This window comes from Drosophila rhopaloa, unplaced genomic scaffold, assembly GCF_018152115.1.
Source record: "Drosophila rhopaloa isolate 14029-0021.01 unplaced genomic scaffold, ASM1815211v1 contig_2, whole genome shotgun sequence".
NCBI classification, from domain to species: domain Eukaryota; kingdom Metazoa; phylum Arthropoda; class Insecta; order Diptera; family Drosophilidae; genus Drosophila; species Drosophila rhopaloa.
Genome location: NW_025335083.1, coordinates 17679427 through 17701750, shown reverse-complemented (window position 1 = coordinate 17701750; position 22324 = coordinate 17679427). Strand labels below are relative to the sequence as shown.

General features: G+C 42.9%; 1 protein-coding gene across 3 annotated transcripts in view; it reads right to left on the bottom strand.

Annotated features, from left to right (window-relative positions):
* Positions 1-123: 123 nt before the first annotated feature.
* The window catches only part of LOC108052228 (laminin subunit alpha-1), a 71026-nt gene continuing 48825 nt past the window's right edge, over positions 124-22324 (bottom strand). Inside the window, exons 2-14 of one of the 3 annotated variants that reach the window (XM_017134577.2) lie at positions 20161-21272; positions 7815-9174; positions 7351-7606; positions 6890-7286; positions 5105-6792; positions 4295-5047; positions 3947-4229; positions 3735-3885; positions 3019-3676; positions 1494-2112; positions 1299-1432; positions 966-1194; positions 127-780 (exon numbers count right to left, since the gene is read on the bottom strand). In XM_017134577.2, the coding sequence (XP_016990066.2) occupies positions 626-780; positions 966-1194; positions 1299-1432; positions 1494-2112; positions 3019-3676; positions 3735-3885; positions 3947-4229; positions 4295-5047; positions 5105-6792; positions 6890-7286; positions 7351-7606; positions 7815-9174; positions 20161-21136 (7659 nt within the window). In that variant the 5' untranslated portion in view covers positions 21137-21272 and the 3' untranslated portion in view covers positions 127-625. The other 2 variants (XM_044460403.1, XM_044460404.1) reach the window with 2 other exon arrangements.

Genomic DNA, 22324 nt, shown 5'->3' with positions numbered 1-22324 from the left:
TACCATTTCAGAGGATGTTTATAATTTTAGTCCAAATTTTGTATCGCTTTATCATTAACGTAATTATTTCCATATTTTGGTACGGATTATGGGCTCAATATTAAAGTTTTACTAAAATAATAGGTTTTTATTTAATTTATTAAGATGGGAATAATACATGTATGTATGTGCTATGATGAATACAAACTAAATGGCATTTCTATTTACAAATGAAAATAATGGAAGTTATTGCTACTTAAGTAAATTTTCGTTGCGCACTGTACAAACAGGAGATTCGTAAAACAAATTTTTAGTAAGTTGTATGCAAAATGAAATACAAACTTAAAGCCTCTTTATAACATAAAATAAATAATGGACAAAATAATAAACTCTATAAATAGGCGAAATAAATTATGAATCAGATTGCGAAGTACAAAATGCAGTCACTGGCAATAAACTTTGTAGTCAAATATACAAATATTCAAATCTAATGCTATAGTAATCTAACTTATATGGCAGTGAAGGGCTATAAATAACTGGCTCTAAACTCGTTATTGATCACAATACATTTGGAAAAAGTTTTGGTGTGGCATCAACAGGAACCAGAAGCGCCCGGAAAGCGGAACCGGAAGTCGGACAGTCATCCTTAGCTGTCATCACTGGACACGAGGCACTCGCTGAGGAGCACGTTCCTCAGATCCTCCATGTCGATCCAGTCACGCCTCTCGTTCCGGATGGACACGTGCCGGATGCAGCCCTTGAAGTTCTCCCGCGACATCAGTGACCCACTCGGAGCAGTTTCTGTAATGAAATACAAAGATTAATTCAAACTTCTTAAAAATTTTTTTTTTTATGATTGTTTTCATAGAAATTTTTCTTTTATCTCTTTTTATCACGCACCAACTCTTTCTTGTTTTAATTTAATAAAGAAACTAATGGAAAACCAACACAATTGTTTCCCTTTATGGGATTTTGTTAAGGCATACCTGGCAGACCGCCTATGTAAAGTGGAGACCGGGTTTGCATCTTTCCTGCATTTCGCTGGTTTCCCACACTGATCACGGCTGGCAACTGATCGATGCGCAATACAATCTGTTCACCGTCATAGAGGGCCGAAATATTGTGCCATTTGTTGTCACACAAGGCATATTTTGTGGGCAGTGACGATTCCACTCGTAGGGGAGCTCCGTTGCCAAGATCGCAGGAGAATATTATCTACCAAAGGAAAATATGAAATTAATATACATTTGTCATAAATGACCATGCTTTTTTAAAGTGTCATGTAAAATAAATCTTATATAGAATTCAGCTTAGCTTACATTGCCATTATGCAGTTCCAACGAAAGGGCAGGGAATCCGTTTGGATCGGAAACACTCAGCAGAATTCCCGATAGTTCCGAAGTTCTAAACTCCGTTTCCAGATCAAGGTACTTGCCCACATTAAAGTTTTTCTCTGTAGAAAGGGTTTATTGGGTTATTTGATATTGTAGAATTGTCTTTGCAGCTATACTCACTGTAAATGGCATAGGCATCGCCGGGGAAGTAGCTGCCCCTCTCGACCGTTGGGAAGCACTGACCCACATTGGAGTGTTTGCCGGGTCGGGCCAGATCCTGGGTGTTGTTGTTTATGCTGACCCGGCGGAGGCAGCCCTTGAATGGCTCCAGGCGGACATACAGATCCGAGGAGACCTTCACCGGTGACTGGGGCAAGCCGCCAACCAGGAGCAACTGGGAGGCACCGATCTTCTTGGGCAGCTTCATTTGGGCGGATGTCTTCTGGTCGGTACGCCCGATTTCGACGGACATGGTGACCTTGCGATCCTGGCAATTAATCGTCACCCGGTGCCATTCCCCATCGTTCAACTTGGCGGTCAACTGGAGTTCCTCGCGACGACGACCTCTCACCACAAGAACTAGTTGTCCGTCCTTTAGGATGAGGGCCACATAGTGCTTGGGTTTCTCCTTGCTTCCCGGGGATAGATAAAGCATGCCATTCGGATAGAAGGAGCGGAAGTCGAAGCTCAGATGGAAGTTGCGTTGCCAGAAGTGACGCTCCGGCAGCTTCAGCTGGGAATAGCTGTAGATATCGTCTCCGAATTTAAAGGCGTTCGGCTCGTAGGAGTAACTGCCGATCTGCAAGAGAGCAACCCGATTATGACCAGGTCTATTGTGTTTCCTAGTGGAACTCAACTCACCCCGACGACTTTGTGTTAGTTTCTGAGCTTTTGCGTAGCGATCTCAGCGATTGTGAGTTAAAAAAGTAAAAACTTTGCCATGATTTTGTTTGTTTTTTGTTATAAAATGTTTTATTTAGGTAAATGTGATAACAATTAAATGTCCATGTTGCAGTAAGCAAATGTTAATTGTATGATACATTCATGAAGGCAAAAACGTACACAAAGCGTTGATGAGTGATGTGTATGATTTGAGTATGGTGAATCTTACGCTCTAAATTGATCTTTGAAGCTTATTAAATAGCAGAAGAGTCGTATGAAATATTTACATAATAGCAAATGTGTATAAAAAGATAATTATTAACTAAGAATATGGTTTTGTTATCTGAGGACCAGGAGGAGCCCGAGAGCTTAAAACGATCGCTAGCTTAAAGCTAAATCAGTCTGCCCACAAGAGCGAAATGTCCTTCACAGGAAATCTCTGTTTAGGATCATGCTCTAATGGGCCCACTTTCCCAATGCTTTTTAGGCATGAACTGAGGTTATATCTTTGATGATGATTGGTTATATTAATCCACATGTAGACCACATAGAGTAGCTTGTTTGGTTAGCTTTTGCTTTTTGTTTTAGGCGAAATTAGTATACAAATGAGCTTTCTTGAAGCGCAGCGCTTGAAGCTTTTAGCGTAGCCGCTTTTGACATAATTGCTTAGCAACTAAAATCCTATAAGAACAAAAAGAAACGTTTGAGTTTAACAGAGTTAGGCAGCCACATATTTACATGCAGTAGATGATGGACAGCACCCATTAATATCTTCAACCCCATCCAAACCAATCCAAGAAGTAGAGAAACTTTAGTGACTTACCCGCTTGCAGCCCTCAGGCGAGGCTGTGAAACTCTTTCCAATCATAGGTTCCGTTTTGAGCAGGACATCGTAGAGTCCTCCTTTGAGACTGCCCATTAGAGGACCATTGCGTCCGATCTGAACATTGGCGAAGGTCAAGGCGTCGTTAAAGTTCATTGTTCGGTTGTTGAACACCACATCGCGGATGGCTCCCTCCAGATTAACAAAGGTTGGCGCCAAAGGCGTGTAGCTCTCGTGGGGCGGTGCTCCTCCTATATAAAGGCCACCTGTGTCCCTAGGCAGACTAACCACCGTGGGATTACCGTTCAAGCTGCGAGTCTCCTGCAGCTCATCGTCCACCATCAGCTCCAGTTTGCGACCCGTCTTGATCACATTTACCACATGGAACTCGCCATCATTAAACTGACTGGAGTTCGAAGACATCTTAATGAAGCTGCGACCGGAGTTGACCCAAACATGCAGCTGGCCATCCACCAGGCTGATCGAGAAGTTGCCCTTAATGTCCTTCGCATCGTAGTCGGCCAGGATCTCAGGGGGATAGGCGGCCAGGAGTAGAAGGCAATCGGGCTGAAGGGTACGGAACACCAAAGCGGTATTGGACCGCTTTCGGAGCGACTGCGATGGTAGCTCCAAATAACCATTGCCTGAGAAACCAGCCCTGCAAAGAATTTGGTTTATAGAAAATACTTCTAATGACTATTAAGTTCTCTACTCACTTGGTGATCATGTCCTTGCAGGAAGGCTCCACCCCATAAAAGCTGGAACTTTCCAGGGGATCGTAGGTCTCACCATTCACCTGGACATCCTTCATGCATCCCAGGAAGGGATTATCAGCTCCAGGGGCTTTGCTGGTACCCGAAGTGAAACCTGTTAGAAGAAATTGACTTAAAAATAGCTGCTAATATTTAAATTAAAGTGAAATCATTACCTGGTGGTACACCTCCCAAATAGTAGACCGCCTTGGAAAGATCCGGCAGCAAGTGAATGTTTACGGGTAGTGTGGGTGCTCCGGAAATGGGACGATCATTGTTTACCCGCAGCATTCCATTTTCAGTACTACGCTTGGCAGAGAACTCGCGCGCAGCCTCGATCTTGATCCACTGGCCCACATTGTACTTCTTGGTGGTGTTGATTTCCAACTTGGACTCGTCGCCATAGTCGATGCGGAACATGATCCGACCTCGGCTCAAAGTTACCGACACCGAGCGGTTCTACAATGGAATTATAAGAGTTTAAATAATTTAAATAGACCATTGTGTGGGGTAATTTGACTCACGTTTTTGTCATCAACCGCTAAGAAAAGCAAGGCATTCTCATCCAGCGTACGGAAGGTTATCTGCACAGAGAAAAGATTTTTGCGAGTGGGTCGCGGACGGGTCTTCATCAGCTGGGCATAGCCCAATCCATTGAAGTGACGAGCAGTGGATGAGGCGGAGGACTCCTTGGCTCCAACCATGGATCCGCCGCAGCTGCCCTCGCTCTTCACAAAGTTCCACAGACCCAGAGGCTTATTGTCCACCTCCACCTGGTGCACCACCACATTGAGTCCCGGAGTGAATTGCAGATCCTTTGATGCAAAACCGCCCAGCGATATCCGATCGCTTCGTGACTGATAGAAACGTGTGTGTTCCGTATCCGTGGATCCCGTGATGGTTACAGGATTGGCGGGTGTTAGCTCACCGTAGTTGTTCATTCGACGCACCATCAAACTGCCCAGATTGAGTGTCCTATTGGCCTCCACATGGTACCAGGCATCATCGTACTTGGGATCCCGTGTCTGCACCACCATGGGATGCGTCACGGTGGCGGTGGTGCCACCAAGATTCCACACCAGGCGTACTCGACGCTTGTGAAGCTCCAGCGTGATGTGACGCCCCTCGCTGCTTTCCAAGTGAATCAGAGGCGAACTCTCGAGATGATTGGATAAAGCAAAGCTCATACGGAGCTTATTCGAGGTACTCAAACCATACGAGGCCGGTAGGTAAGATCGACTGCATTTCGGACCCAGGGACTCCAGGGAGACATCGATCTGTAGGAGGGATTTATAATAAAATATTTAACAAAATAGAGACTTTGAATCTATTACCGCTTCTGCCGCATGTCTGGACTTGGCAATCTGATCCCTGAGCTGCTGCAGCTGCTGGGCCATGGTGTTGTTCCAGTCCTCGAACACCTGTTGCTCTTTTTCGGCCTGCTGCTCCAGATAGCTCAAAGAGACGTTGGCCAGCCGCACGTTGGTCTGGGTCAGGGATATGTTCTCTTGGGCCATGCCTAGTTTGATTTCCCAGTCGGGTTCCAGGTTGGAGAACGATTTGCGCATGTTCTGAATGGATTCCTGCATCTCCTTGGCTATTCGTAGTTCTGCTTGCATTTCCTCACCCGTTCTTTCGGCCAAATCTAGACTCTCCTTGGCCTGCCGGCGGGCTGATCCCTCCGAGAGGCCTTGCAGATGTCCGGTTATGTTGTTAATGCGCCGTCCGGAGTCAAAGATGGTGGCCTTAATGCCCTCCACCTGCTGCTCCTGCCGATGAAGTTTGTCCTTCAGCACATTTGATTTGTGCATCTGTTTAAGGGCTTCTTGCTGGAGTTGTCGTGATCTGTGCAGCGAGTGCTTAGCTCGATCGATCATTGAGCTGCCGTCGTTGGGATAGAGGGTCCTTTGGGCCTCGTACACCCGCTCCTTGGCCAGGATCGAAGCTTGCCGCGCATCGTTTATGGCCTTGGTTATATTGCTGTGGGCCGAACTGGCCAGCATGGCAATCCGGGCACCATTCCTGGTGGGCTGGAACTGGCGGGCGTAATCGTTGGATCGTGCCAGCAGGTGATTCGCTTGCTTCTCCGCCTTGGGCAGCCAATGCTTGCGAACCTCCCGCTGCTGCTCAGACTTTACGTCCAGCGTGGCATTGAGTAGAACTCGCGAGCTATCCAACTGGTTAAGTTGTCCATTGAGCATCATTTGCCGCTGCAGTGTCAACCTCAATAAGCCCTCACCCTGCTCCAGATAGCCGGGATCAAGGTGTTCAGAAATCCGCTGGTTAAGATCATTTAGCTCCTGGTGAGATTCACCCACATAAACATTTAGGTTGCGTACATGCTCCAGGACGTCCTCTGCTTCGCTCTCCACCTCCTCAATGCGGTCCACCTGCAGCCGCATGTCCACCACTCGATGGTTGGTCTGGTTCAGATCCCGCCAGAGCATCTCCAGGCGGCCACTCTCGTCGAAGGCCGCATCCGAGGCATTGCCCATGGCGTAGAAGTTCCGCCAGGCGCAGCCGTTGGTACTGCGGATTCCCTGCACCAGTTGGTCGTGCTCCCGAATCGCCTGCAGGTAGAAACGAGCTTGTTTCAGAGCCGTTGGAAGGCTCAGATGGCGAGCACTCTTCCCATAGCCACGCAAATCCGAGATGGTTTGAAGGATCTCCGCTCGGACCAAGCTCACACCGTTCTGTTGGACCACCGCATCATCCGTCATCGATTTGAGGGAGAATTCCCTCTTCCCTATGGTGGCCACTGCCTTGCGAGTTTGAAACTTAAGATTTTCGGCGTGGGCCTCGAGCTTGAGGATGTCAGCGGTGTCGTAATTCTGAAGACGTCGTTTGGTCTGGCTAAAGTCCCAGTGGCGTCGATTCCACTCATCATAGGCATCTTCGTACTCTGACAATTTGCGGTATGGTGCTGGAATACCCGTCAAATCCATGTTGTGCATTCCACGCCGCAGCTTGTGACCAACCAATTCCACATAGTCCAGGAGCAGCAGAGTGCAATTGTCGCAAACTATGGGAGGAGGATATTAGAAATAGGAATTAATTAATTTAGTTTTACAGACAAGTCCTAACACCTATTTAATTATTTTATTTTAACATTGACTTACTCTTGCATCCGTTATCCACCAGATGGTGTCGTTCCGCCTGACACTTGTTGCACTTCAGTCCGGTGACTCCCTCGCGGCAGAAGCATCGTCCCGTCTCCATATCGCAACCCTGTGCTCGGATGCCATCCGGATGGCAGTTGCATGGCTGGCAAGTACTGTTGGGATACCTCATGGGATCCCCGAAATATCCCGGCTGGCACCGTTCACACAATCGTCCTGTGTAACCCTGTTTGCAGACACAACTGACTTCTCCGTCCCAAACATTGCATCCTCGGGCGAAGTTTCGGTTCGTCTCCGGACAAGGACAAGCCTGGCAGCCGTGGTGCGAGTTAGGATCGCCGTAGAAGCCCTCAGCACATTGATGACAGTGATCTCCTCCGCTGTTGCCACGACAGTTCTGCGGGAAATATTATTACAACGTATTAAAATTTAGCTTGGACAACCCAATAAGTTGTAGTTACCTGACAGACTCCAGTTTCCCGGTCACAATCGTTGCTGCGGCCATTGCAATGACAGGGAGCTGATCTTCCTATCAGATCCTCAATGAACACACTCTCCACAACGGTGGTATTGCGCCAACGGTAGAATGATCTTCCCGGATCCTGGCAAGACAAACCATCAAAACGCTTCGGACATCTACAACGCTCAACACCTTTGGCTATGAGATTGGTAGAACCCTTAATATAGATAGCCGCATCCATGTGCACATTCTGGAGGCTAAAAAAGGACATAAAGGATTCCGATATTATAAATCGTAAAAGGCTTTCTTGCTTTAGCCTAAATTATAAATAATAGATATTTTACGATTTAACTTTGAAAAGATATGTGATAATCCATGATCGTTTTGGGATGACCCCATTTAGCAAAGAGATGTGTCTTAACACATTTTTTTTAGAGAATATTATATAAAATACAGAATACTCACACAACTTCCTGGAAATCGGCAAACGCGAAGGCTCGGATGAATATGTGGCGAATGTTCTGGAGGGCGGCCATTAGGGTATTTCGATCCACAGCCTGACTTGTGTGGTGGTACTTCCAGAAGGACTCATGCAGCGGTACGCGATGGGTAACGTTCAAGGAGTACTCGTACTCCTCGTACTCGTAAAAGTCTAGCAGCAACTTGGAGTGGGCATGCAACTGCACCAGTGGGTACTGACCCAGAACATTTCGCTCCAAGGGCTTGTGGGCACCCTCGGTGATCAGCGTGAAGTACAGGAAGCCACCATAGCTGGTGGTCCGATCTCCGTAGAACTGCGGGGGCAGTTGGAAATACAGCGGGTGGTAGAACTGTCCATATGCTCCGATGGAGACGTTCCCGGTGGATTTGGGCACTAAGCTCAGATCATTCATGCGCTGGATCTCGGCATCCTCGCGATGAAAGCTGCTGCCCTCCATCTGGACCACCACAATGTACTCGTAGTCCGCACTGGGTACGTTCTGGGGTCTAATCTGCTGGATGCTGAGATTCCTAGCCTCAGCCATGCGGATGTGGCCCCAGGACAGATCGCTCTGCTCGCACTCACCGGATCGACCAAAGCAGAAGCAGCGGGTGCAGCCCTCGGGATTTTGTGCGGACAATCCGAAAGTACTTTGCATGCAGGTGTCGCATTTGAGACCCACCACGAGGGATTTGCAAGGGCACTGGCCATTCGAGTCGCAGGCAATGGAGCCATCTGACTGGGTGAAGGAACCCTCCGGATCGCAGCCGCATCGACGGCACTCCGGATAGCCAAAGTAGCCAATGGCGCAGGTGTCGCAGTTCCTTCCCGAATATCCCTCACGGCACTGGCACTGTCCATCGGCGGTGGCACACTGCTGGCCAATGGAGCCAATGTGATCGCACTGGCATTCCCGGCAACCCAGGCGAGCCTGCCAGCCCCATGTGCCCGGAACACACTGTCCACATGCCAGGCCACGGGTGAACTTCGGACAGATGCAGCGGCCATTGTGCGGATCGCACACCTGACCCTCCGACCTGCAGGCCGTGCAGCGCTGGCAGCCCTCGGTGCTGAAGCCGAAGAAGCCCTCGGTGCACTCGTTGCAGTGCTGACCTCCGACCCCGATCTTGCAGTCGCACTGGCCCGTCCACGGGTTGCACTCGTGACCACGCGACCCGTGCGGATCGCAACGACAGTCCCGACATCCCTCACCCTGGGTAAGGTTCCAGTGACCCGGGCGGCACTTGTCGCATCTCCTTCCGGTCACATTGGCCAGACAGGCGCATTGTCCTGATCGCTTATCACAATCCGAAGATAAGGATCCCACACTACTGCAGTGGCATTCTGGAAGGAAAGAAAAGACGCATATATTGTTAGTATGAGTGGTATATATGATATTGGTGGATGTCTGTATTGGATAACAGAAAACAGATCATAGCACTCGACTAATTTGTAATTTTTTAATTAACAAACACTTGATAACTTTTACTTTCTTATTAAAAAGAAAAATACGAAAGATTTATTTATCAAAATCGGGATTTAATCAATGAATCAATGTCGATGTTCGATTGTAACATTTAATACCGTTCCTGTCAGCTTTCCCCGTCTTGGGTTACTGGGCCACAGCTACGTCATTGTCAGTGGCAGCCAACTAACTGCACCTAAACAGCCACCAAGTGGTGCGCACAGAGCCACTAGCTCCACTAGACCCACTAGACCCACCAGACCCGCTAGCCAGTCGGTGGGTTTGTGGGTTGCGCGTAGGCAGAGCCTTAAAGTCCGCCCACATTTGCATAGAGTTTCCTATTCGGGCGACAAACGACAAATGCGACGACGGACTCAGCGGACGTTGGACCCCGAAAAAAAGCTGTGGGAGACGACGACGTCGGAACAAGCCAGACAAGTCTGCCAAGCACATGAGTATGTGGACAGGCAGGAGGTATATACGAAAATAAATTCATTCATAAATCCGGTAAAACCAACGCGAAAACACTTTTCAAATTGATTGCACGATCTATAAAAAAAATAAGGCTAAAATATAGGCAAAAAGTGCAATCCAAATTGGAAGAGAGTTGCGTTACTAAAACGACGAATCTTTGGTGCTCTAATTCGCTTTAAAATCTATTGAAGGAAGTACTTTAAATAAATTTGAAATTAATATTGATATAATAAGTAAACAAACGTAAATATTTAAACGCGTTGTTAAAAAGAGTGTTAGGCGATTAGGCAAAATTTAAGATTTGAGAAAAAATAACATTTGGTGCAACTTTAAATTCTTATAAAGCTGGCTGCAAACATACTTTGACCCAATCATAGGGTATTGCCAATGTAAGTATGGAAATATGAACAAGCCTAGCACGCGACACGATAGGAGAGGTGATAGTAGATCCACTCCAAAACTGCTCCGTGGTCTCTGAAGATTGTTTCGGGCGGGGGGAGAAGGAAGCTGCGCCTTAAGGCACTTGGCATATGGTCGAGACTTGAAGACTGAAGACTGACTATAGTGCAGCTGTCAAGTGCTTGCCAGCGTTCAGGGGATTTGCATTTTCATGAATGAAATGAGTGGCGAGAGAAAGGCCTACGACGGACTCCTTCAGACGTAGCCACCAATAAAAAGTTCAATCAACTGACGCCATTCAGATTTGTTTTGCCTTGGCAAATGATGTCATTAAAGTTTACAATGAGAATCACGACTCTTCGCCTGCTCCTTCATCGTTTTTGGTTGGTGCTTTAGTTGAAAATGCGTTTGTCATGCCACAGTTTGAGAGTCACTTGCACACCCACTGGAGATTTATTGCGTGGGTCTTGAGTCTTTTTCTGTTCGGTTGTTAGTCTCTCGGGCCTTTGGTTTTATTGACAATTTTGTTTTTTGTTGTTTTTGATTTTTTATTAATGAGCACGTTTTGTTTGTTTTCTGTTTTCATTTTTTTCCTCTCAAGTTATATCTCGCTTTTCTGGCTGCCGATCGCTAGACTGGTCGTCCGGTGGTCAGAGATCTCGTGTGTGGGCCGTCTTAAGAGTACTTCCGTTCGTTTAACGGTTTTCGACTTGAATGTGCGTAAAATTTGAGGGTTCCACTTCACATTTGCATGGGCGGAACAGTTTTGGGATTGATAGATTGCCTTGTCTGCTGCTGGGAATGGCGTTTAAAATTGGCGGATGATTGAGCCTTATCCCTATTTCTTCTTACAGTTTCGTATCTAATCGTCAAAACATCAAATCAAGCTTTTATCATTAGTCTTGCTTCGACAGTGGCCTTGGGGCATGTTATTTCCACTGCAAAACACGGCGTATACACAATGTGACTACCAATACTCAAGTTGTCTGGCCATTCAACGCGGTCACAAATCAAATGCAATGTAATAAATTAACAATCAAATACTAATAATTCTGAAAATACCAACGAATTGACAGTTTAATTGCAAAATCTCTTGCCTTTGAGCACTAACCAAAAATAAAAGAGTGGACGAATTGCAGAAAAATGTAAGTGCTCTAAGCTCACTTGTTGCGCTTTAATTTGGAGCACGTGTTTTGTTGGCAACATACCTTATGTTACTCTCGACACGACAAAATATTGATTAAATGATTTTTGGGTTCGCTCACTGAACTGTGGGACAACGTTGCGTATGCGCAATGCATGCTTGCCGTGAATAGTAATAAAAACAGAGTACCGATAGATGGCAATCAATTATCATAAATTTCAAATCAACACAAGAAGGATCAAAAAGAAAAAATATATGGAAACAAGAAATAACAAATACACTTAATTTATTATCTTTATAAACAGTTTGAAGGTTTGAAACGTAGGAAATATTATTTAAAATTAAATTGAAATTGTAAAAAATAAAAAATAACGTTGGTAGATTAAATTGAACGTAAATACCAAACGTCTGTAAAAATTACTAATAATTCCCTCGGTGTGCAAAAGAGCATATCAATAAACGTATGTTTTACCGATTGAATTGTGATATTTCCACAAGTAATCAAAAGGCAATTAAGCGTCTGTAGGCAACTGCGATAAAAATCTGTTGGCAACACGCTGGCTGACTGACTGCATAAATAAATGAATCAATGAACGAATGAATGAGTGAATGAGTTGCATTCAATTGAGTGATTGACTCACTGACCAACTGACTTGCCAACGACTTCTATATATATAGATTGACATTTGAAATGTCCAAAATGATGGATACAAATGCAGTTAGTTGGCTTTTGTTGCCTTGTTAACCGCCCACTGTTGACCCACATTTAAAGCGGAGGAGAGAGTAATTGAAGGAGGAGGGGTGTGGGATGGGGAGGACCACCCGGCTGAAGTCTGCCTCCTAACAGCCGTTCCGAATTTCGTTATTTTTTCCTCCTCCTTTTCAGCCTTAGTTAATTAACCCGTTTGCATAAATTTCGGGCCCGGGCCACCAGCGGAAGACACAGCAACAAAATCCTGAACCAGTTCTACTCCTCGGCCGGCTGTCGGGACATTATTTATGCTTTCTTTGATCGAACTCGGCCCGGCACGTCATAATAGTCTCAATCCACGGCCGCCTCCTCTCCGAAATGGCCACCTCAATTGTTTTCGTGCCCGTCGTAAATTAATCGAGTATTAAGTTGGCCAGGAAATTGTGTTTGACTCCTCACTGGCCACGTTCTGGCCCCACTTACACCACCGCCTCCTTGGTAATGGCTGGGTGTATTTGAGAAAATAATAGAAAAATTAATTATAGCATTTTGTTTGTTATAATAAATGGCTTCCGAGTGTCTTGCTGTTGGTGTTCGGATCAACGGCGCTCGATAAGTGGCGGCGTCTCTTAAAGTGGCCACATTAAGCTCGATCTCGTATGCAATTTATAAATATCTGAGCCGTGTTGGCTTAGTTGACTTCATTGCGAATTGAGTTGGCCAGATGTGGATATCGTGTTGGAGATTATTGTGTCTGGCAGTGTGATTATTATATCGTTTAACCAAATGAACGGAAACGGAAGTTTGATTAATAGACATAAACAATACCTATCATTTGTATACCTCCACTAATAAAGCCTTTACAAAAATGTTTTTGAAGTTTTTCTTCTAAAAATACTAAGAAAAACTAACAAAATTTGTCGGATACTTTCGTAGTTTCTGCCAAATGTTCACAAATCGATCAAAGTGCCGAAAGGAACGGTAATAAATCCGGGAAATTACAAGTCATGTTGTAGTAATAAAGATTTCCTTTAAATGCCTCATAAAAATCTCATTCGTATTTCAAAACATGTAAATGGTAATACTTCCTCTTATCTCACTTCAAACTATTCCATATAAACGATCGTGTAGACAAGAAAAATGGCAATAAAAGATCTTTAGGCACAACCGACAAAAAAAGTAATAAAACGAAACAAAATAAAAAAATCACTTGATTTGCAATCGTGGGGCAAACTGTTTGCACAAATAATTTGCAAGCATTATGAATCAAAGAGTCTTCAAATGATGTGCCGAAAGCCGATTTGCATTTTTAACTCAACAAAACTAATGTGCATAAATTCGCACGCAAAAAGCTTTCAGCAAAAAAGGTGTCAAACCCAATCTAAATATACTCTTCAATTTAATTTAAAAACCATTTTAATATATTAAAAAAGATTATTTAATCTTTTCAGTAATTTAAATAAACAAAAACCTAAAAAAATAAATTATGCGTTGTTGGCGATAAAACATGATGTTTACGAACAAACTCCAATAAAATACCGCCAACGCCTGGTTCAAAAAAAATATATAGCACAAATTGGTGCTTCCAATAGGGTGCGCCAGATATTTTTCTCTCAGATCGGTTTCCATAGCCATGCGAATGTGACATTTGCAAAATGTTTTTCATATTTTTCATATCCAAGTTGCCGCTGCTGTGCCTATAGCAAATAGCAAAGCACCACTGCAATCTATTTCGTCTGGGACTTGTTATTTATGTTTCCTGCAGTTGCAAAAACGTTTTCGTTTTTGCTGTTTGTAATTTACAATATTTTCGGCGGCTTTGCTCATTAGTCAATGACATGCTGAGAATGGCGAGAAATATTTTTGGCACATTTAAATGCAAATTAATGTGCCATTCATTTGCGGTTACTCCAATCCATCATGCTGCGAATAGTTTGACAAGCATTGGCAAAGGTCACAGCGTCTCGAATTGATGGCCGCCTCTACATTTTGTGGGTTGCAAAATCTCTAAAGTTAGCAGAGGAAAATCCACATGTGGGTAATACCAAAGTTTATGGTATATGGAAAACTGAGCCCGCATAAGAAAATTTGCATATGGGGATTAAATGTGTACATACGAGCATATAAATTTTATGGCAGCTTGCCACTTGTTTTAAGACCTCCGGATGACCGCAAAAAAATTAAATGCAGCTGGGGACTTCAGTAAAAAATAAAGTTATCTATGCAAATCTATACTTTTCGCATGTTCGGTAGCCCAATTTATTCATATAAACTGTATCGGACGACAGATATACGAGGCTATAAGGATTAAGCTGCAACGATGAATAAATAAGAAAAACTATTAAACATCAATGAATACGATTTCCAGATTTCCCGGGGTGTTTTTCAATCGCACATCGTAAATGAATTGTAAGGAAGCGATCGAACTGGTTGCATCTTTCTAACAACTTTCACACTCCAGATTTGCAATTCGCATCTGCGCGATCAGCTTCTCACGTATTTAGCCGAACTATCTCCACATGCCATAAAAACGTCAAATTGAATTTTATTTCAATTAACAAAACTATTTGCCGCCCCTTGGACTCCCCCGCCAGACGACGACTGATCAAAAATAAAACAAGGTACATTCAATGAATATTGCACGCTATTAAATACATTTTTTTTTGGTTTAGCCAGCAGCATTTTCAATTTGGCTCCACAAAATCAATTCCCAAGGAGTCTGGACTTTCAGTGCGGCTTAAATATTTGATGGTCGTTGCTTTTAAAGTTGGAAATACGTGTCGCTAATAAAGATAAGGATTAGTTCGACAGGCCTTCCGTATAATACGGCGAGGGTGGTTTAAATGCGGGCCTTAAAGTTAATTAAAAAGAGCTGGAAGTGCAGCCCAATTGTAATTAAAATTCACTGCAATTAGCCAAAAACACATCAATGTTGCTACACTCTTTTTTGATTACTAGTTTGTTTAAGGGGCGGAAACCTCTTTGTTAAAATTGTGTAATTAAAAGATTGTGTTAATGCTAAGCTTCGGCTACTAATTTCAGCATCAGTATGGAAAGTAAAAGGGATTTTAATTGAATGCTCGTTTTATCGAAATAGAAAGTACTGGTTGTACAGATTGAATTTTTAAAATAAAAAATATTTGTTTCTTTTAGAGCCTAAGTAAATGTATATACATTTACTTTTACCAACTTTTTTTATAACTTTCTTTGGGTATCCTAGCCCACGCAAGGGTATTTAATCGGTTTGTACAAATATATTTTGTATCGCTTGGATTACTGTTCATATTTTGACACCGTGTGTCATGTAACAGTAACTGGCCTCAGTTTAATGCCGGTTTTGGTGTTGGTGTTGAAGTTGATGCTGTTTCGCCGGCCTGTGGAAACACACACGCCCATGGACACTCCCACATACTGGGGCTGACACACAGGTAACTTTGCATGTCCCATGTACGCGAACCGCCCCAGACAGCCAGGCAACCCAGAGCCGAGTTTCAGAGGTTTTTGGAGGTTTCGGAGATCCGGAGGCCCAGAGACGTGAACACACCCATTTTGCAGAGCTCGGTAGGATCAGGAGCAGGGACATGAAATGGAGGGGCCAATTCGGGGCAGGAGCAGTCAAGCGATCGCGACCAAGTGACAGGAAATGCAATTTGAGTGCTCTAAACTTTTGACTGCGTTTAGCTTTTGATAGGCGAAAGTACACAAGTCTATTGGGAGTAATACACATGTGATTTTCAGTTCTCCTTTTTTTTTGTGGGTGTTGCCGCCTCAGTGGGCGTAATCCAAGTGAAATATCTTTGGTTTTAATTGGAATTGCTTAATTAAGCGCGCAAATTTGTTTCATGCCATTAGGAGCGGTACTCAAAGTTGATTGAGGTCAGATTTGGAAGGGTGGGAGAAATATCTTTAGATAATAAGGTTGGAAATTGAGACTCTTGACTTTTCAATTTATTTTTATTGGATACAACTACTAAGAAATCTTTTAATAATATAGGGGGAGGTTGTAAACATGTTTTTTCAACATTGTTTATGCATTTTTTTAAATCAAAGTAGATTTTAATTACAAAAGCTATATGTAAGAAATCCCTTTTCTCTTTTATAATGGGCAAATGTCGCTTTAGTGCCTCCTGTCTCAAGATATCCGCACACAGACAACACTTTCTCATACTGGCAGACTCCCTTCTTTTCCTCTTTGTCATTTTATGGTGAATCTGCTGTAAAGTCAAGCACATGTTATGTGCCAACTTCTTGCCTGCTTGGTAGAAAAAGTTGCCGTATCATTTAAACCGCCGCTTCGTTGTTTACGCATCGGCACAAACAATAACAGAGGCGCAGACAGACACAGATAGAGATACAGATACAGATACGTTTACTGAAACGGCAACGGCAACAAAATCATTTGAAGTGCATAGATCAAAGTGACCGAAGAGGCGCCAGGGCAGGAGTGTTGATACTGCGGGATTTCTCTGTTGGCCGCCGGGGTTTCTTCGGACCTGGTCGATCGACTCTGACCTCAGACAACCTGGCACACGTTGTGGGAGACTTGTTGGCAAATCAAAATTGCCAAATAAATATGAAAAACGTGACTTTAAGCTGAAGTCTGAAAGTACTGCTGAGACTTTTGAACCCGTAAACTACATTTTTGAACAAAAGTGTCCCATGGAAAGATTAAATAGTGAAATTTACCTATGTCACTTTTTAATTTTCTCTCTGATTAACCTCAATTCCCGTTTGAGAAACCACAGAAGACAGCTGCCTTAGGTTTCGTATTTCCGGTCTTTAACCTAGCTTTTAACTGGAAATTGATTTATTGTATTTTCCCCCTTTGTTTACTAATTAGACATTTGTTTTACATTTTAACGATAAATCAAGCTTTAACCACTTAAAAGTTAAATATTTTAATATGTAATATTGCTTTTATTTTTTGTTGCCGCAACACCTATATAAACATTTTCGGCAAGATATTTATGAGACTCTTTGCCGTTGCAAAATTAATGCTTAATTTAAGCGTCAGAAAAATAATTTGCCTGCATTTTTTCGATCTGCTCAGTCGTTGGCATGGGGCCACAAAAAATAGGCACCAAACAAGTTCTCCATAATCAGATTTAATGAAAATTGAATAATAAATACTATCAGGCGTGCAATCGGGTAAGAAAAATGTCTGAAAACTGCCGTAATATTTTGCTTTAATGTTTTTAAACACCCAGAAGCTGGCTACCCAAAAACGTGGCTAAAAGTTTGGGAATTAATGTTTTCTTATAAGATAGATGAAAACTGTGAGATAAAATTGGCATTATTTTTGGTTGAAGCTGTTGAACTTGGCTTTTTGCCATTTAAGTTTTATAAACATTTTTCTTTTGAGGTTGATTATGGGAGGCGTAAATACATTTTCGGTGATGGATCAGGTTTCTTGTGTCTTTTATTAAATTTTATAAACTCACATGAGCAAGTACGCAACATAGACTATTTTTTTCATTTTGAGTCGCGCGTCAAGTTATATTGCTAAAAGTAATTGAAAAATAAAGTAAATAAAATGCCTTTCAATTTGAGATTTCCCAATTCAAAGTTCAGGTACCACACACAGACAAATGGCCCTCGACCAATTGAACTTTAATCCATAAGTTTCAACAATCAACTGCCGTGGGCCCTACAGTTTTGTGTGGCAAGGCAGCTTAATGTCGGCCTGAAATTGCGTCTGAGTCGACAAGATTGACACTTGCATTTGTCATTCGCCTCATTTGCTTGTTTGTTGTTAGGGTTTGTTTATCCGTCCATTTGCTTCGCTAACAACAAGTTTTGTTACAGTATTTCTCTAGCTCTGAACTAACCCCTCGATTTTGTCTTTGTTTTTTCCTGTTTTCTGTTTATGTTTTTTTTGGTGCTTTTTTCCCGTGATTTTGGGCTTTATGTGCAATTAGCGAGCGCATTGTTTGTTTGTTTTGTGTGGCACGTTTCATTGTAATTAAAAAATCGCCGTTTTGCCCGCGACAAGATTTGACTTGGCCAGTTTCCATGCTCTGTTCGCATAAAAAACACTATGTAGGTGTTCGTTGTGGTTTTCAGTCCGTCCCTCAATTTCCATCCCATTTTTTCTGTCTTTGGCGTCGCGCTAGAAGATCTAAGACACTGAAAATGTCAATATTTGCTGCTGCTAACCAGCCAGTTGATTTTTTTCATTTCGGCCTATGTTTGCTGCTCACAAATGCCTTTATGCTAATGACTGTGTGAGATTCTGATGCGGTTTGTGTTCGGTAGAGGGAGTCTGAGTCTGGGTGGTAGTGTGGAAAACCACTGACCGGAAAAAAATCTAGGTCTCAAGAGCTAAACGTTCCCAGTTTCTGGAATGCAACACTCAAAACAACATTTAAATTTCCAATGTATTGGGAGACTGACAGTATTTCAGTGATTTTCTTTGAAATTACGACAATGTTAACAAAACTCATATGAAATAAGTACAATATAAATGCAAGAAATATTATTAATTATACTTCGGTTGACAAAATGAAAAAAAAAGAAACCCTGAGTATATCGGCAATCCCCTTTAAATTAATATGCTTTATATTTGGGCAAACCAAACCAGCTGATTGATTAATCTGCATCAAATTCAAGACATTCAAAATTTGAATAAATCATTGACAACCGAGGGAATAATTGATGAACTCTCAATTCACATGCGAGTCGAAAATTTGCATAGTTCGTTTGGGCAATCTGTCCCCTGTGAATTCAGCCAGACCCTGATGTTGTGGCGTTCCAAAAGCAAATGGAACCAACCCCGTTTGGCATCGGATCAAAAAGCGGGGAGAATGTCATCAGAGCCTCCTGCTGGGCGCCACTTTACACACCAATAACCAAAAATGGCCTAAAGGCGGCCACAACTGGCTTGCTCGCTCTAGCGTCTGTTTCCACGGCTCGCTACACATAATGCCAGATTCGTGCTGGTTTGGGGCCATGTCTGGATCTGGGATGCCATGGCTCTCCTCTCCGAAATGCTAATTGAACGCCAGGCCGACCAGGCAGGCGCCAAATGTGTGTCCACCACCAGGGACAATCTATCAATGTGCGGTAGCTACAGTTTTCAAAAAGAAAAAAAATGTTTTTTCTCCACCAACTTACAGTTTTTATGCATTTTAAAGTGTGTGAAATTTGATTTGCTTGCAAATTTGTTGAGTGATTTGATTACATAAGCAAAAAATCAATTGGGAAGAGAAAATCAATAAACGGCCGTCGAAAATTTTCTCAATTGATTTTTATTTACCATATTCCAGCCAGCTGCATTTGCAAAATGTATTTTTTGAACGAGTTTCAAAATTGTATTTGTCCCCCAACTACTTCGTTTATTCATTTAGTCGAGAGCCTGTCAACTGATTTGAAGCACAAACTTGCCTAATACTTGACCATTAACAACAACCAACTGTGAAAAACAACTTGCAATCAAAATATTTGTGTATACATTTGAAAAACTGACACTTGGTAATGATAAGAAAAATGTTTGACAAGCAGTTGATTGTATTTTCTTAATGGAATTTATTAATGTTTGCGTATCAGCCTAAGCACTCGTGTTTGGAAGCGATGAGAAATTAATAGGCAGAAAGATCGAAGCTCATGAGTGTGTATTGTAAATGTACTTTTTCAATTACTTAATCTATTTCGTGTCAATCTTTTTATGTAATTCATTTTAGTTTCTTAAACATATTCTTATCTCAACACAAATATTATTGTTTTTTCATTAGATACACAATCTTTTTTACATATCATGGCAAAATAGTTAAATTGGAAATAGTTAAATTCAAGTACTCCCTTGGCTTGCAAAAAAAAACTGGTACCGCATCTTTATGGCTTTATAGCAATCCTCTCTGACACCTTTCAAATCCCGCTGCTGCTCACCAAAACTCAAGTCAATTGCTTTGACCAATTACGCAGGCTTTCTATGCGAAACCGCCGCTGGGGGTAATTATTGGACCACGACTTGGACACGGCGATGAAGGCGCCAGTCGCGGACTTGGCATCCATTTAACCACATTAAATGCCATAAACTGCTGTGAATGCAGTTTTTATTAGCGTAATTAACACCTATTGCCGGTATCTCAGCCTCTCTCTCCCAGGAGTGATGACAATTAAAAGACCAAGGAAACGCGAACCTGGGGAGGATTTGCTTACCACGTTGCCTGGGGCGCGGGGTCGTCGTGGATCGCAGCGGTATAAAGTGCTGCTGTTGCGTATAGACCGGCATTCCCGATCCGGAAAGCAGGCCCGGCGGACAAGGCGGTATTGGGCCCAGGTTGCTGTACACCAAAATGTTTTGTTTGCCCGGCTGTATGAGGAGATGTTGCTGCTGTTGCTGCTGGGTAAGGTTGCCCAGCGATGTCCGTTGCTGTTGTTGATGTTGCTGATAGTAGGCTGGCACAATGGCAAAGCCAGGCTGTTGCCGTTGGTGCGGGCGCGGTGTTACGGCAACAACATGCACCTGTTGCTGCTGGTGCTGACCTATTTGCCCGCCAGCAACATGTTGCTGCTGCTGCTGGTGGAAACTCGAGTGCAGGTGGGTGTGATAGTTGTAGGGCTGCTGGGGCATCTTTGGTATCAATGTTGTTGTCGTGGCAGAGACACTTGCCACCGTCGTGGTTCGTGTTGCATGTGTGGCATTGCGTCGATAGGGATGCAGGCGCCATTTTCTCCTCCTGCCCGAGGTCGAATTTCGGTTTTGTTGACCCTGCAGCTTGCGACGCAATTTTCGACGTCCTGGCGTTATGGTTGTTGCTGCCGTCGCCGATGAGAAAGTTGCTGCCGCTCCCATTCCAGGACCGCTGCTGGCCGTGGCAGTGGCACTTGCCGTTGCCGTTTGGATAATTTCATTGAATTGCCTGCTTATATTGATATTTACACTGCTATTTACACTGGTTCGGTGATGTTGCTGCAGCATGTTGCCCTCGGGCTGGCCATGTTGCTGCTGTCGGTGTTGCTGTTGTTGCTGCTGCAGCGTTTGCGTTATGCAGACTAGATAGACGCATAGCTGCAGCAGTGTTGTTGTTATACTGCGATGGGGCTTTTCTGCTGCCCGCAGATGTTTTTGTAATTTACGTGGCTTTATTGACGCGACTGACATTTTGACAGTTCGTTTGTCAGACGCTGACATTTTCTTTTGTTGGCCGGGATTGAGCGATTTTTCCAAATTAGTATTTAATCATTTTCAATGAGTTTGGCTTGTTAGGTTTGTGTCCCATTTCGTTTGCGGTTTGACACGGTTCATAAAAATTAAGTTCGTACGAACACTTAAAAAAACGATTTAAATTTATTTATTGTAAATTTTGTATTTTTTGTTGCAATATTCTGTGTTCTTAGATTTTTTCAGAATAAATATGTTAATATAAATATAGAACAAGAACTTCTAAAATTGTGATGTAACCCCTTACAAAATTGCTTGAAAACAAACTTTCCAGCTCCATTGCAAAAGCTAATTTACGAGCTGGTGATAAATGTTTATTTAAGAGAAAAACATTTGACAATTTGTAAATAAACAAATAATAGTTCACAGTTTCAGTTCATCCACAAATGTGTTGATGTGGGGTCTGCAAGCTAATTAGTGAAGACAAACAAAAATAGCATAGACTTTAAACAAACGTGTTACAATTTGTAGAACTCTCTGGTCTGTTTATTTGCTTAGAAATTCGAGGGAATATAGATCAGAAAACATGAAAACAGTTTAAAAATTTTCTGCCCAATCTCAGTGGGAGCTCTATGCAAAAATGGGTCGCTTAAAAAGCCAATGCAAAATTTTCGATAAATAAGGAAGCATTAAACCAAACAAAAATATAGCTGAAAGAACGACATAAATTTGCTGGGTAAATCCCATAAACATCTATTTGAAAACTTCATTATAAAAGGGATCGATCCGGCGAGAGATCTCTATAATACTGTTGCGGGCACTGAAGCATCCGCTAGATGAAATAAATATTTTCCAGGAAACCCAGCTGCAAACAAATTCGCATACAGAATATACACACACGAGCAGAAAAAACTACAAACGAGCAACTCAAGAACCCACAGATGGAGTGAAGTAAAGGAAACCAATTTGAAATCGTGATGTAATAAATTTTCAAAGCAAAATATAAAAAAGTTAAGCTGTGAACAACAAAATGCCTGGCGATTTTGTTTGATATTGTTGATCCATAAAAAACCAATTCAGAAAGCAAAAATGACGCAAACTGAAATCCACTGATGAATAGTGGATCGTAAATAATCAAATATCGACTGACAAATAGCGAATAGGACAATCCATAAATTGAACTCAGAGCCACCTCAGCTCACTTTTTAAATCCACAAG